Raw genomic sequence first — 12249 nt, 5'->3', positions numbered from 1 at the left:
TAATCTAATGCCCACCCCTAAAATATAAGGCTAAAAGGCTTTACTGTATTTAGTAAGCACTTACTAACAAGTAGCCTACTGTTTGTTGCTGGGCAGAAGTGTACACATGGTTTAGTGGAAGTTTTCCCCTGAGAACAGCTACCAACTGCTACCAGAAATAATACTAATGAAAGCAGTGACAGTGAACCTAAAAAGGAAAGTTACAGACCAGAAAACTAAAGCAGTGAGCTAAAAGACACCAAAACATTCAACAAAGCTGAGGGAAAACTGCAGTATTACAGCTTTTTACTGTGAATTACATGGCCATCTTATTAGCTGTCAATATAACAATAATAACAATAATACCACTTTACAGCCTTGCTGTATAATTTTTGTTATTTTGTTTTTATTCTTATTTTACAGAGTAGCTCTCATAGAAGTTAGCAACCTCTTTGTCATAGAGGTTTTTTACAACAATGATGAATGTTTAAAGGTCAGTAGAAATAGTAAAACTATCAACCTCCCGTTTCTTAATTTATTAGAAACTACATTTTGAGCAGGAGGGACAGCCGTTTAAAGCAGAGAGCTAGTCAGCATGCACACATACAGTATGTATATGCCCCTTTTCTTTTTGTTACAGAGCAAAGTGGCATTTCAATAATAGACAGATATAAAATATAATAATTTGTCTTCACAGTAGCAGGTAAGTACATTAGGGTGCCTATGTTGTAATTTCTTCTTTTTCTTTCATCTGTTCCCTTTCCGGCGTCACCACAGTGAATCATCTGCCTCCATGTAACCCTGTCCTGTGCATCCTTTTCTCTCACACCAACTAACTTCATGTCCTCTCTCACTACATCCATAAATCTCCTATTTGGTCTTCCTCTAGAACTCCTTCCTTGGCAGCTCTAATCTCAGCATCCTTCTACAGATATATTCACAGTCTCTCCTCTGAACATGTCCAAACCACCTCAATCTTGCCTCTCTTTATCTCCGAAACATCTAACATGAGCTGTCCCTTTGATGTCCTTATTCCTGATCCTGTCCATCCTCATCACTCCCAAAGAGAACCTCAACATCTTAAGCTCTGCTACCTTCAGCTCTGCCTCCTGTCTTTTCTTCAGTGCCCCTGTCTCTAAGCCGAACAAAATCACTGGCCTCTCATTCACACCCATTCTGTCTTGCTGCAGTTAACCTTCATTCCTCTGCTTTCCAGAGCAGACCTCCACCTCTCTAGATTTTCCTCCACCTTCTAACTGCTCTGGCTACAGATCACAATGTTATCTGCGAAGATCATAGTGCATGGAGATTCCCGCCACCCATCACACTCCTGTCACCTGTCAGTACATTTCCATCCTTATCTTTAATCATCTTAATTGGCTGTACATCCTTTCCCATCTCTATCTCTCTGCCTCACCAACCTGTACAAGTGTCTCACTTCTTAGTTAATCTTGTTCTCTGTATTTTCTATATACTATATTTCTCCTTAACTATGGCGTTCTACCACCAAGTCTCCTTGTCTACTTTTCTCTTTAAATGACACACTGAGTACCCTCCTAACTGTCTCCTTGATCACATTAGCTGTAGTTGTCCAGTTATGTGGAAGCATCTCCTGAAAACCCAGAGTCATGTCAACTCCTCACTGAAAGCTACACCAAATTCTTCCTTTTTTAACTTTGTATGGTAATATGTAGGAGGTCGGCAAGTTAAGGAGGGGGGAGGTTATGAATGGCCTTATAAAGTAACAGTAATTTGTAATGAATGTGATAGGTAGACAGTGGGCTTGCTGCTAAATGGATGTAATGTGACAAGTTGATGGAGTTCTTGTGATGATGCGCACTGTCCAATTCTGTACAAGGTGGAGGTTGTGAAGGGTTTTTTGTGGAAGACCAAACAGAATGGAGTTGCAATAGAAGAAAAGATATTTTGAGTATGTAAGAAACAGCAGCTGTTTTGATGTTAAACCTGTGAGAGTGAACAATTCCAGTGATAATACATTTTGAAATTTTTGAGTGTTACATTGGGCACAATGGGCAGCACTGCTGTGGAGTGAATGGTGCTCCCACCCCACTCCTAGAAGGTTGCAGGTTTACATCCCTGGCCGACCTTTCTGTGTGCTTGCATGAGTTTCGTCCGAGTACTCCAGTTTCCTCCTCTAAATCTACCAGGACACAGGACTGACCCACAGTAGACCAGAATCCAACTCAGTGTTTGACATTGTGTGCTTGAATGATGATCGGTACACAACATAACACACAGGAAGTACGTGTGTGACTTGTCACTGTATGTAGTCTTTGTCTTGTAACAAACTACATACAAACATAGCGGCTATAACTAAATTTGGCAAGGCCACCGTCCATAGTTAGTGGCTCGATTCCTGGTCCCTCCTTGCTATATGTCCTTGGACAAGAAACTGAGCCAAAGTTGCTCCTGGTGGATCAGGTGAGCACCTTGCATAGCAGCCAGTCCCATTGGTGTGTGAGTATATGTAAATGGCTAAGTGAGAAGGAAAATTATAAAGTGATTTGGATAAAAGCACTATATAAGTGGCCATTTAACTAAATCTAGAAGATGTTGTTTCTCAACATGTGTGCATGTAAAGTTGCTGCCGTCATGTAAAATAAGCAACAACTCTACATAAATCTTACTGAAAGAATTTGTAGTTTTTACAGCATGGTCATATTAATACAGCAAATAAGGGCTGTTAGGTTTAAAGGTTTAACATGTTAATTTTTCTGTAGATTTTCAACAGTTTTAAATTGTAAAATGTGCAGTTTTACCTGTAAAGGTGTTAACAGTGGTACTGTTTTTTCACAGTGTAGATTGAATGCTCAGAGAAAGTAAAAAAGGACCACTGCAGGAACAGAGAAAAATAAATCTTGATATCAACATATGGTTGGGAAAAGGAACAGCATCAGCCTTGCAATAAACAGGAGTAGTACCAGAGCAACAGATCAAATCTAAAATGTGTCCTTTTGGATGAATTGGAATGTTGACATATTGCTGTAGTCCAAAGTTGTCCAGACAGGATATAAAATCCTTGGTAAGGGTGCTGCTGGCATTGTTAATATGGATATTAAAGTCCTCCAGGACTATTAGGAGAGTGTGGAGGGATGTGTCAGGAATGCAGCAAAATCATTTAAAAACTTCTTTTTTTTTTGTTTTGGAGGTCGATAAAATGTAGCAATGATTGTGGGAATAGGACAATCAATAGTAATAATAATAATAATCATAATTATAAGTACAAATAGTGTTATCAAATTAGTGAATCGATGGATTAATTAAAAGAATAAGTTCTCCTGAGTACCTGTCCGTGATGTATCTCGCCTTTTGTCCAATGATAGCTGGGATAGGCTCCAATCCCCCCCACCCTAGCCTAAATAAGATAAATGTTACAGATAATGGATGGAAGATTTCTTTATTCTATTTTATTATTGTTTATATAATCAGTTCATTAATTGCTGCAGTTGAATGAGGTTGATTTGACATGATGAAATGATGAATCATTTACTAATGTTACATATTGGGGCACCAGTGGCAGCGCCCCGCTCTTCCCAACCACATGGCAAAGTGTCACTGGGCAACAGCCCATCCCCAGCCGCGCAGTCCTGGTCCCAAGTCTGGTAGAAATTGGGGAGGGCATCAGGAAGGGCATCCAGAATAAAAACGGTGCCAATTAACATGCGGAGAAATGATCTGCTGGAACTCACGAAATAACCAGAAAAGACAAAAAAAAAATAAAAAAATAAAAAAAAATAATTTCTAATGTTACACCAAGGCATCATAGTTTATAAACTGGTTGTATGTCAAAAAATAACAGTCAGTGGTTAAAATACTATCTATATCTGTCAAATAAATGCAGTGTTCCTAAAACACTTCCCTCTGAAATAAGGTGGGCATTTGCATAAAATAGCATAACATGTAATGTATGCTACATGTAATACATTTAACCTATCTTGAACAATTTTAGGCTACTTATTTGCAGTAGTTAATGAAAACACTTGTAAGAAGACAAGTGTTTTTCTGCAAATTTTCTTTTATTTTTTGCTTTTGTAACTTTTAAGCATTCTTCGCGAACAATGCGGAGTCCAAACAACAAATTTACACACAATTTAAAAAAAAAAAGTTCCTACATAAAGACTACAAGCCCCACAATGCACCCGGCCTGTTACAGCTTTGACTGAGTGCTCTCGTAGCAGACACTGCACTGTGCAATCGTGCAGCCTGCCTTGGCGTTGGTTAGCGGTAAGTTTTTTTATTACTTTTTTTTAGGAAACCGGATCAAGGTATAGTGAATGGAAACGTGCGAAAACAAAAGGCGCATGTTTAGTCCGATATCTGAAGTAGCATTAGGTAGTATAAGTACTTAATTAGCTGCTCTTGTCCCGTTAAGGGCTAACATTGGGCACGCCTATGTAGGGTTAGCTGCTTCAGGGTTCCAGGGCAGTATGCGCGGGCCCGGCGGAGGCATCAACACTTGGAGGAGACGGGGTATTTTTAGCAGAGAAAATGCCAACGCGGGCCTTCCAGTTAGCTAATCCCTGGAATTATAAATTCTCTGATGTCTAACTGTAGCTAGCGGGGAGACATGCTAGCTATATGAACTGTAACGCTAGTTGCAAACGTAAGCTAAGTTAAGGTTAGCAAACAAGACCGCTCACAAGCTAGTACTAGCTAGTTGGCCAGAGATAACCAGCCATAAATGAGCTTTTCCCATTCATTCACATTAGGAAATATGAATGTTTTGGGGTGTCTCAAACTTTAACAATATTTACGCGGTCTTAGAACTATTGATGTCTCGTCGGCATTTATTGTGCGGTTCATTCATTGCTAATTTTCAAAGCTCCCAGATTGTTCCAGTAACAACAGTGTATCGTTATGTGGAAGCACATGACTTGTGCTGTCAGTGTCACACAAGTGGAGAGGCCAGTAACGTTACGGCGCATTCACCAACACGCTTACACCCTTTTATTGAAAGTGTTTCTCGGTGTAAAGGTAGTTGTACACGTTCAGTGTCTTTATCTGAAGCATAAATATAGAGCTAATAATATTTAGCTACAATAACTTGTTTATACAAACTGTTTAAAAATTACTATATATGACTTCCCTTTGCAAAAACCGATGGGGCCTGATTATTTTTCAAACTTGTTTGTGTATCGATTTTAAATTAAAAACAGATTTTTCATTCAAAGTATGCACTCACACACAAATACAAGATGACAATTTAAAAATATGTAACTCTAACCCTGCAATCAAAGCCTGAAATCTCTTTTGTAAACATTCACACCCTTAATTTAAATTTAGTAGCGTGTAAAAGACCCGTTGAGAGCAGTTACAGCTTTGGGTCATCTCTACAGTATGTGTCTACCAGCTTTGCACAGCTTATCCCATACTGTTAGTCAGATTCTTTTACAAAGTGTCTGAACTGACCTCTTTTGCTTTGGTTATGTTGTGCAAGAATAGTCAGACGTGTGCCAAAGCCATTCTAGAATTCTATCAGCTTTTTTATGTTATTGTTGTGCTGAAAGGAGACCCATCACCCTAGTGGGATCACAAAGTGGTCTCTGTATTTGACTGCATTCATCGTTCACTCAACTTTGAGTCCCTCTATTGATAATGTGAAGTTGACGCCATACTATGTGGAATTTTATAATTTATTTTCCACGCACCATGTAACTTTTTAAACTCTAAAGAGAGCTATGGTACTTCAGTGCTGCTGCTGTAGTAGGTCATTGGAGTGTCACTTTACCTTTGCCCCATCGCCATCAAAGATTTAAAAAACTTTTTAGTCAAACAAAATAATTGTCTAAAGGTAATTCATTGTACTCAAGGTAACCATCTGAGTGCATACATGTACCTCAAGATGGCACCCCCTGTCCCCCAACAGTTAACACAGCGTGACATAACTTCAGACTCAGTGTAGCATGATGAAGCACTGCCATGCTTGTAGGGATGGTCTTAGTGAAATGATGAACAGCGTTTAGATGTCTGCCCATAATATTGTCTCATCACACAAGATAATCTATATTCTCATGCTCTCCGAGTCCTTTTAAATAAACCTTAGCCTAAATAAAGCTGGGCTTTATATGCCTTTAACTCACAGTGATATCCATCCGATTATTCTTCCATGAAGGACTCATTGACTGAGAGCTGCTGACTTAGCTGTCCTTTCATGAAAATCTGTCTTCACATGATGTCTGGAACTCTGTTGGGATTTGGTCACCCCACTGACAAAGGCCCTTCATGTCCAGTTACCCATTTTCTCAGCTCACTCTTAATAAGAATACTGGAGGTTTCATACTTAATTATTTAGCCACTGTGCTCCCGAGAACACTCAAAACTTTAGGAATGCTTTTATGCCCCTGCCCTCATCTATGCCCTGGAACACTTTTATGTCTGAGGTTTACAGAGAGCTGTTTGAACTTCATAGTGTAGTATTGGTCCTGACATACAGTCTGAACTGTGAGACTTTATAAACACAAGTGTGTGCCTGTTTTTAAAATATGTCTAATATTCAGTTTGATGGACTCAAGTAATTTTTTTTTTTTTTTTTTTTAACATCTCGTAAAATTAATCAAACAGGATGCACCTGGTCACAAATTGGATTGCTGCATTAAAAGATCTAAACAATTTTTATAACGAGATTTCATTTTTAGATGATTATTATTCTTGCTGTGGAACCGCTTCAGATGTGTTCTTAATAATGCAGTATTTCTGTGATGTGGAGAAAATTTTGGGTTGAAATCTGCTCATTCTAAAGGTGTAAAATACATTAATTTTATGTATTTCTTTTTCTTTCTATCTTCCCAGTGTGTGTTGCAGGGTGATTCAGGATGGTGGACCAGCCTCTGTGGGAGCAGATAGGATCCAGCTTTGTGCAGCACTACTATCAGATGTTTGACTCTGACAGATCGCTACTCGGATCTATATACGTTAGTCTGATTCCTTTTTAATATTGGTGTCTGCTGATACAGATACATATTTACTTGCAGTAAATACTGAAAACTCAGCTGTATCTTACCAAATCCAACACAATTTATTTATCATAGGTTTCTTGATCCAAACACTGGAGGTCATGGTTTCAAAATATTAAGCTTAAATACTATCACTATGATATGAATGAAAGAATAACAAGGATAAAACTACTGAAATTGTTGAGACTCTCGAGAGTGCAGATTAGTCAATTAGTTTATTTTTTCAATTACAGTATTTTTGATGTCGGCCCACAAGCTGTGCTAACATTATAGTAACAATTCTGCAGCTTTTCACTGAAAACTACATCTTAACACTGTGTGATAAGGGGAAGAGGCTGGTTGCCAGTAATGTAATTTGAGTTCTCACTGTTCGCTGTTGCTGCAAACTTCATGTTTAGACATTGCTGCTTTGACTGCATTTTTGTCAAAACACCATTGGTTGAAATACTCTGATATTCTACTTAAAAACAATTGTCAAAGTTGTACCAAGTATAGAAAAATTGCACTAGCCATAAAATAAATAAAGATATTGTATTAAATTTTAGAATCATATATATGATATTATTGGATTATAATTACTGATGTAAAAATGTGTAATTGTCAATGCTTGCTGCCATGGAGCTAATTTAAACTATTTTATATACTGAGAGGTGATTAATCCATAATCAAAATAAACACAAATTTAATAATAATTAATTATCTAATTTATGATTTTTATTAAGACATCTGAAAATTAAGAAAAGCTGTAAAATAAAGTCAAAGCACACTGCTTTTGCTGGTGCGGACAATCTGGACTCACATTTCAACAAACTTTTGTCTTCATCAGAGTTAATCAGATCAAAGGCATGGGGCAAATCCTAATATAGTTATTCCCACAAGGTTTTGATAAGATAACAATAAACAGGAATATAAACCTGTTAAATAATAAATAGAAAGGGGAGGGATTGCCCTAAGCCAATGTCTCTGCCACACTCCATTGTTCTACCACTTCTTGAAAAAAAAATACACAATCAAAGCACATGTATACAAAAATATTATCACCAGGGCCTCGTTTAATATGTAGTTTGAATAGAAACTCCTTTGTTTATATCAGTATAGTGTTTATTTTTGATTGCACTGTAGCCCATGTATTAAGATACTGAGATTCAGACCCCTAGTACTTAAGCAACAATATTTAGCCATTATAATTGTGTAAGTTGGTTGTCACTGCATTTAATAATGTAGGCCTGTCTATCCAATGTAAATCAAAAAACTACAAAAGGTTGTCATGTATCAGTGTCACAGTAACCCCTCAATTTAAATGTTCCCACTTTGACTTTCAAAACTTCAAATACTTTTCCTCAGTCTCACACAGACAGGGCTGAAAGTGAGCATAGCTACTTGAGTTATGTGATGTGGCTTGTTCGATCTACCTTTTATCCACACTAATATCCTTCAATTTATGTTTTCTGTCTCTCTGCCACAGATTGATACTTCATGCCTTACATGGGAAGGACAGCAGTTCCAAGGAAAAGCAGCAATTGTTGAAAAACTCACTGTGAGTTTTAATGGTAATTTAGTGCTAATACATTGGGATCAGGTAACCGGTGGCCCAAGTGAGAAATCTGGTTATCAGTTAGTATATGAAAAATTAACCTGGTTATACAGGGAATCAGAGAATCAATTTACATGGTCTTTAGTTACCTGGTTACCATAAAATCTTACTATAGTGTACACAGCAGCCAAGTAATCAGATATCATACTCATTTTATTGTAAGCATATTGGTAATACAGCCTACAATATGCTGCTTCGTGGTTTTGTATGTTTGTCTCATAACATTTTCGGTTTAAAAGTGGTGAGAGGAAAACATGTACTAAGAGTCATCTGTTCCACTATTAAAAACCCAGCTTATTTACGCTTACACTGTATCACTGTAGGTTTTAGTATTGTCACCTTCCATGAGATGTTACTATTTTGTAATGAAATCATATTGGTTATAACTTATTTTTATCAATTAATTTATTTTTCTGTGTGTATGCTAGAGTCTCCCCTTCACGAAAATAGCGCACAGTATAACGGCGCAGGACCACCAGCCGACTCCAGACTGCTGCATCATGAGTATGGTTGTAGGACAGCTAAAAGTATGTGGCACTATCACTCACACCTTTATTCACAGTAACCAGTTTTATAGCCAGATCAATACACATTCAGTTTGAGTGTAAAGAGAGACATTCATAGATGTACATGTTTCAAATAGAACTGTGTGGTCGTTTTGGAGGCTTTAATTTGTAATGCTAATGAACTGTATTACAATCCCAATTCCAAAAAAGTTGGTAAGATGTGTAAAATGTAAATAAAAACAGAATGCAATGATTTGCAAATCTCATCAACCCATATTTTATTTACAATAGAACCTAAACAACATATCAGATGTTGAAACTGAGAAATTTTACCATTTCATGGAAAATACTAGCTCATTTTGAATTTGATGGCAGCAACACATCTCAACTAAGTTTGAACAGGGTGATGTTTACCATTGTGTAGCATCCACTCTTTTTTTTTTCACAACTGTCTGTAAACATCTGGAAGGTGAGGTGACCAGTTGCTGGAGTTTTAGGAGAGGAAGGTTGTCCCATTCTTGTCTGATGCGGGATTCTAGCTGCTCAATAGTCCGGGGCCTTTGTTGCTGGATTTTTTGTTTTATGGTGCACCAAATATTTTCTATTGGTGAAAGGTCTGGACTGCAGACAGGCAAGTTCAGGACCTGGACTCGTCTCCTGTGAAGCCATGCTGTTGTGATGGGTGCAGTATGTGGTTTAACATTGTTTTGCTGAAATATGTAAGGCCTTGCCCAAAAGAGACATCATCTGGATGGGAGCATATGTTGCTCTAAAACCTCTGTACTTTTTAGCATTGATGGTGTCTTTCCAGATGTGTACGTTGCTAACACCATAGGCACTAATGAACCCCCATACCATCAGAGATGCAGGCTTTTGAACTGTCTAACAAGCTGGATGGTCCCTCTAACGCCTTAGTTTGAAGGAATTTTCGTTTCTGGATCTTGTTCACATGTGGCTTCTTTGGATGATACAGCTTTGACTTATATTTGTGGATTGCACAGCGAACTGTGTTTAGACAGTGATTTCTCGAACTGTTCCTGATCTCCAGTAGAGAATCATGCCCCTTTTTTTTTATTTATTTAATTTTTTTTAATGCAGTCCTGCCTGAGCCCCTTGTCCCTGTTGTCGAGACTTGTCCCTTGCACAAAGAGATTCCTCATAATTCTCTGAATCTTTTGATGATACTGTATCTTTTGATACTGCAGATGGTGGGATCTTCAGTCTTTTTTTTGAAATTGTTCCACAATTATTTTTTTTGTTTTTTGTTTGTCACAGATTGGTGAGCCTTATCTTTACATTGGAGAGTCTCTGCCTCTCTGAAATGCTCCTTTTTATACCCAGTCATGTTACTGACCTGTTGCCAATTAACCTAATCAGTTGTCAAATGCTCCTCCATTTGTGTTTGATTTCTGGCAATTCATTTTCCAGGCTTTTGTTGCCCCTGTTGTTGCCATTAAATAAAAAAATGAGCTAATATTTTCCATGAAAAGGTATGATATCTTGTTTACATTCTATTGTGAATAAAATATTGTTTGATGAGATTTGCAAATTGTTGCATTCTGGTTTTTTATGTTTTCACTTCTGCCCAGCTTTTTTGGAATTGGGGTTGTAAATAAAAAAAAAAAAAAAAAAAAGTGTTTGTTTCTGTGTGTCTGCAGGCAGATGATGACCCCATCATGGGTTTCCATCAGAGTTTCATCCTGAAGAACATTAACGATGCATGGGTCTGCACCAATGACATGTTCAGGCTGGCCATTCACAACTTTGGCTAACTCCCTCCCCACTCTGGTGGGCAGGGGCGGCCATAGTAAAGGGCACTGTGTGAGGAAGTATGGAGGGAGGGGGGAGTTTAGGACAGAAAGAAGAGGGAATTCTCAGCCCTCCCTCCTGCTGTCTCATTTTACGCCTGTTTGACAAACAAGCAAACACCGGATTCTAGATGTCACTGAACCTCATCCAGGTGGGTTTTAAAAACCACCCCAGCCAGTAGAACTGCGACGTGTTTTCTTTGCTGAGAGCCGGCCGACCAATCAGATGCCCCTGTCTGCCACACTCTGCTGATCTGCATGACGCTGGGAGCCCCTCCATTACAATATCTACACTCAAGCCACCAGAAAGACAAACGGCTGATTGATGCCATTAACTCATATTCTGCTCTGCTCCACTATTCTGTACTCTGTTCTAACTCCTTTTACTTTACTGTTGACTTCACTGCTGTCAACTCAGTTCTGTTAGCACTGCTGTTGACTGGTTTGTAGATCCTTATTCGGGTTCAGAGTCAGCTTCTTGAGTTCCAACTTGTGTTATAATTTGTTTTAGATGACACTTGTGTGTTGACTTTAGCTTGCCTCAGTGTGTTTAACCCAGTTTTATCTTCCTTTTACACAAATGTAAAATGATTACATTTTCATACCAGGTTTTGCTCTTGCAAACCAAAGAGTCATGGCGGACATAACGTTTGACCTTGCTTGTGTGATTGAGTCTGATCTTGCATATGACCTGTCTGTCTCTCTTATCTCGGTCTGTCTTTCACACACGTCTGGCAGTTTAACATGGACTACAGCCACGATACACAATAAAACCTGGACTTTTTTCTTAATAGTGTGGCCTATTTTTCTTCATATTGTTCTCTTTGGCTTGCTGTTTTTCATGTTTGTCTTACATGTACATCCAGACATGTATAAAAATGTTAGTACCCTTTTATTAAAAAAACAACCTGAATATTTCTCTAAAATAACCAGCAACTGACAAAAATAAAGAAAGGGGGGAGGAAAAATCATTAAAATTACACTTTCGTACTGATATTTAATCCAACTGAATATTTGAATTAATAAACCAAAGGTGAAACCAATCAGCATTGTTACTAGTATAGGCTAAAGGATTAAATATTTGATGCTAAATGCAGTTAAGAGTTGAGTGAAGTGAAGTGAGGTATTTCATTCTTTCTTAAAAAAAAAAAAAACCCTCTCCAGGCCCTTTTTATTTATTTAATATATTCTGTTAAAGTCTTACTTTCCTTTATCTTACATTTTGTCAGTTACATGTTAGAGAGAAATTTACAAGTTATGTGGAAATGTAACAACGTCTTTAATTTGGTTAATAGGTTATCAAATAACCAGCTGAAGAACTGAAGATACCTCATTTGTATGCACTATGATCCAGCTGGTTGGGAAAAATGTCAAAGGTCAGTAATAAG

General features: G+C 37.9%; 1 protein-coding gene across 1 annotated transcript; it reads left to right on the top strand.

Annotated features, from left to right (window-relative positions):
* Window positions 1-4135: 4135 nt before the first annotated feature.
* nutf2 (nuclear transport factor 2) lies at window positions 4136-11652 on the top strand. Its single transcript, XM_067500696.1, has 5 exons — window positions 4136-4224; window positions 6790-6911; window positions 8419-8490; window positions 8976-9074; window positions 10712-11652. The coding sequence occupies exons 2-5, from the start codon at window positions 6813-6815 to the stop codon at window positions 10823-10825; spliced, it is 384 nt and encodes a 127-aa protein (XP_067356797.1). The 5' UTR covers window positions 4136-4224; window positions 6790-6812; the 3' UTR covers window positions 10826-11652.
* Window positions 11653-12249: the final 597 nt, after the last annotated feature.

Source organism: Channa argus, chromosome 4 (assembly GCF_033026475.1).
Source record: "Channa argus isolate prfri chromosome 4, Channa argus male v1.0, whole genome shotgun sequence".
NCBI classification, from domain to species: domain Eukaryota; kingdom Metazoa; phylum Chordata; class Actinopteri; order Anabantiformes; family Channidae; genus Channa; species Channa argus.
The sequence above is the reverse complement of the archived record's forward strand: the minus strand, read 5'-3'. Positions and strand labels throughout refer to the sequence as shown.

Bases quoted from the DNA above. Each gene is read 5' to 3' on its own strand.
- nutf2 (XM_067500696.1), top strand. From the start codon at position 6,813: ATGGTGGACCAGCCTCTGTGGGAGCAGATAGGATCCAGCTTTGTGCAG. The intron at 8,491-8,975 runs GTGAGTTTTAAT...TGTGTATGCTAG, and splicing joins CAATTGTTGAAAAACTCACT to AGTCTCCCCTTCACGAAAAT. The intron at 9,075-10,711 runs GTATGTGGCACT...GTGTGTCTGCAG, and splicing joins TGGTTGTAGGACAGCTAAAA to GCAGATGATGACCCCATCAT.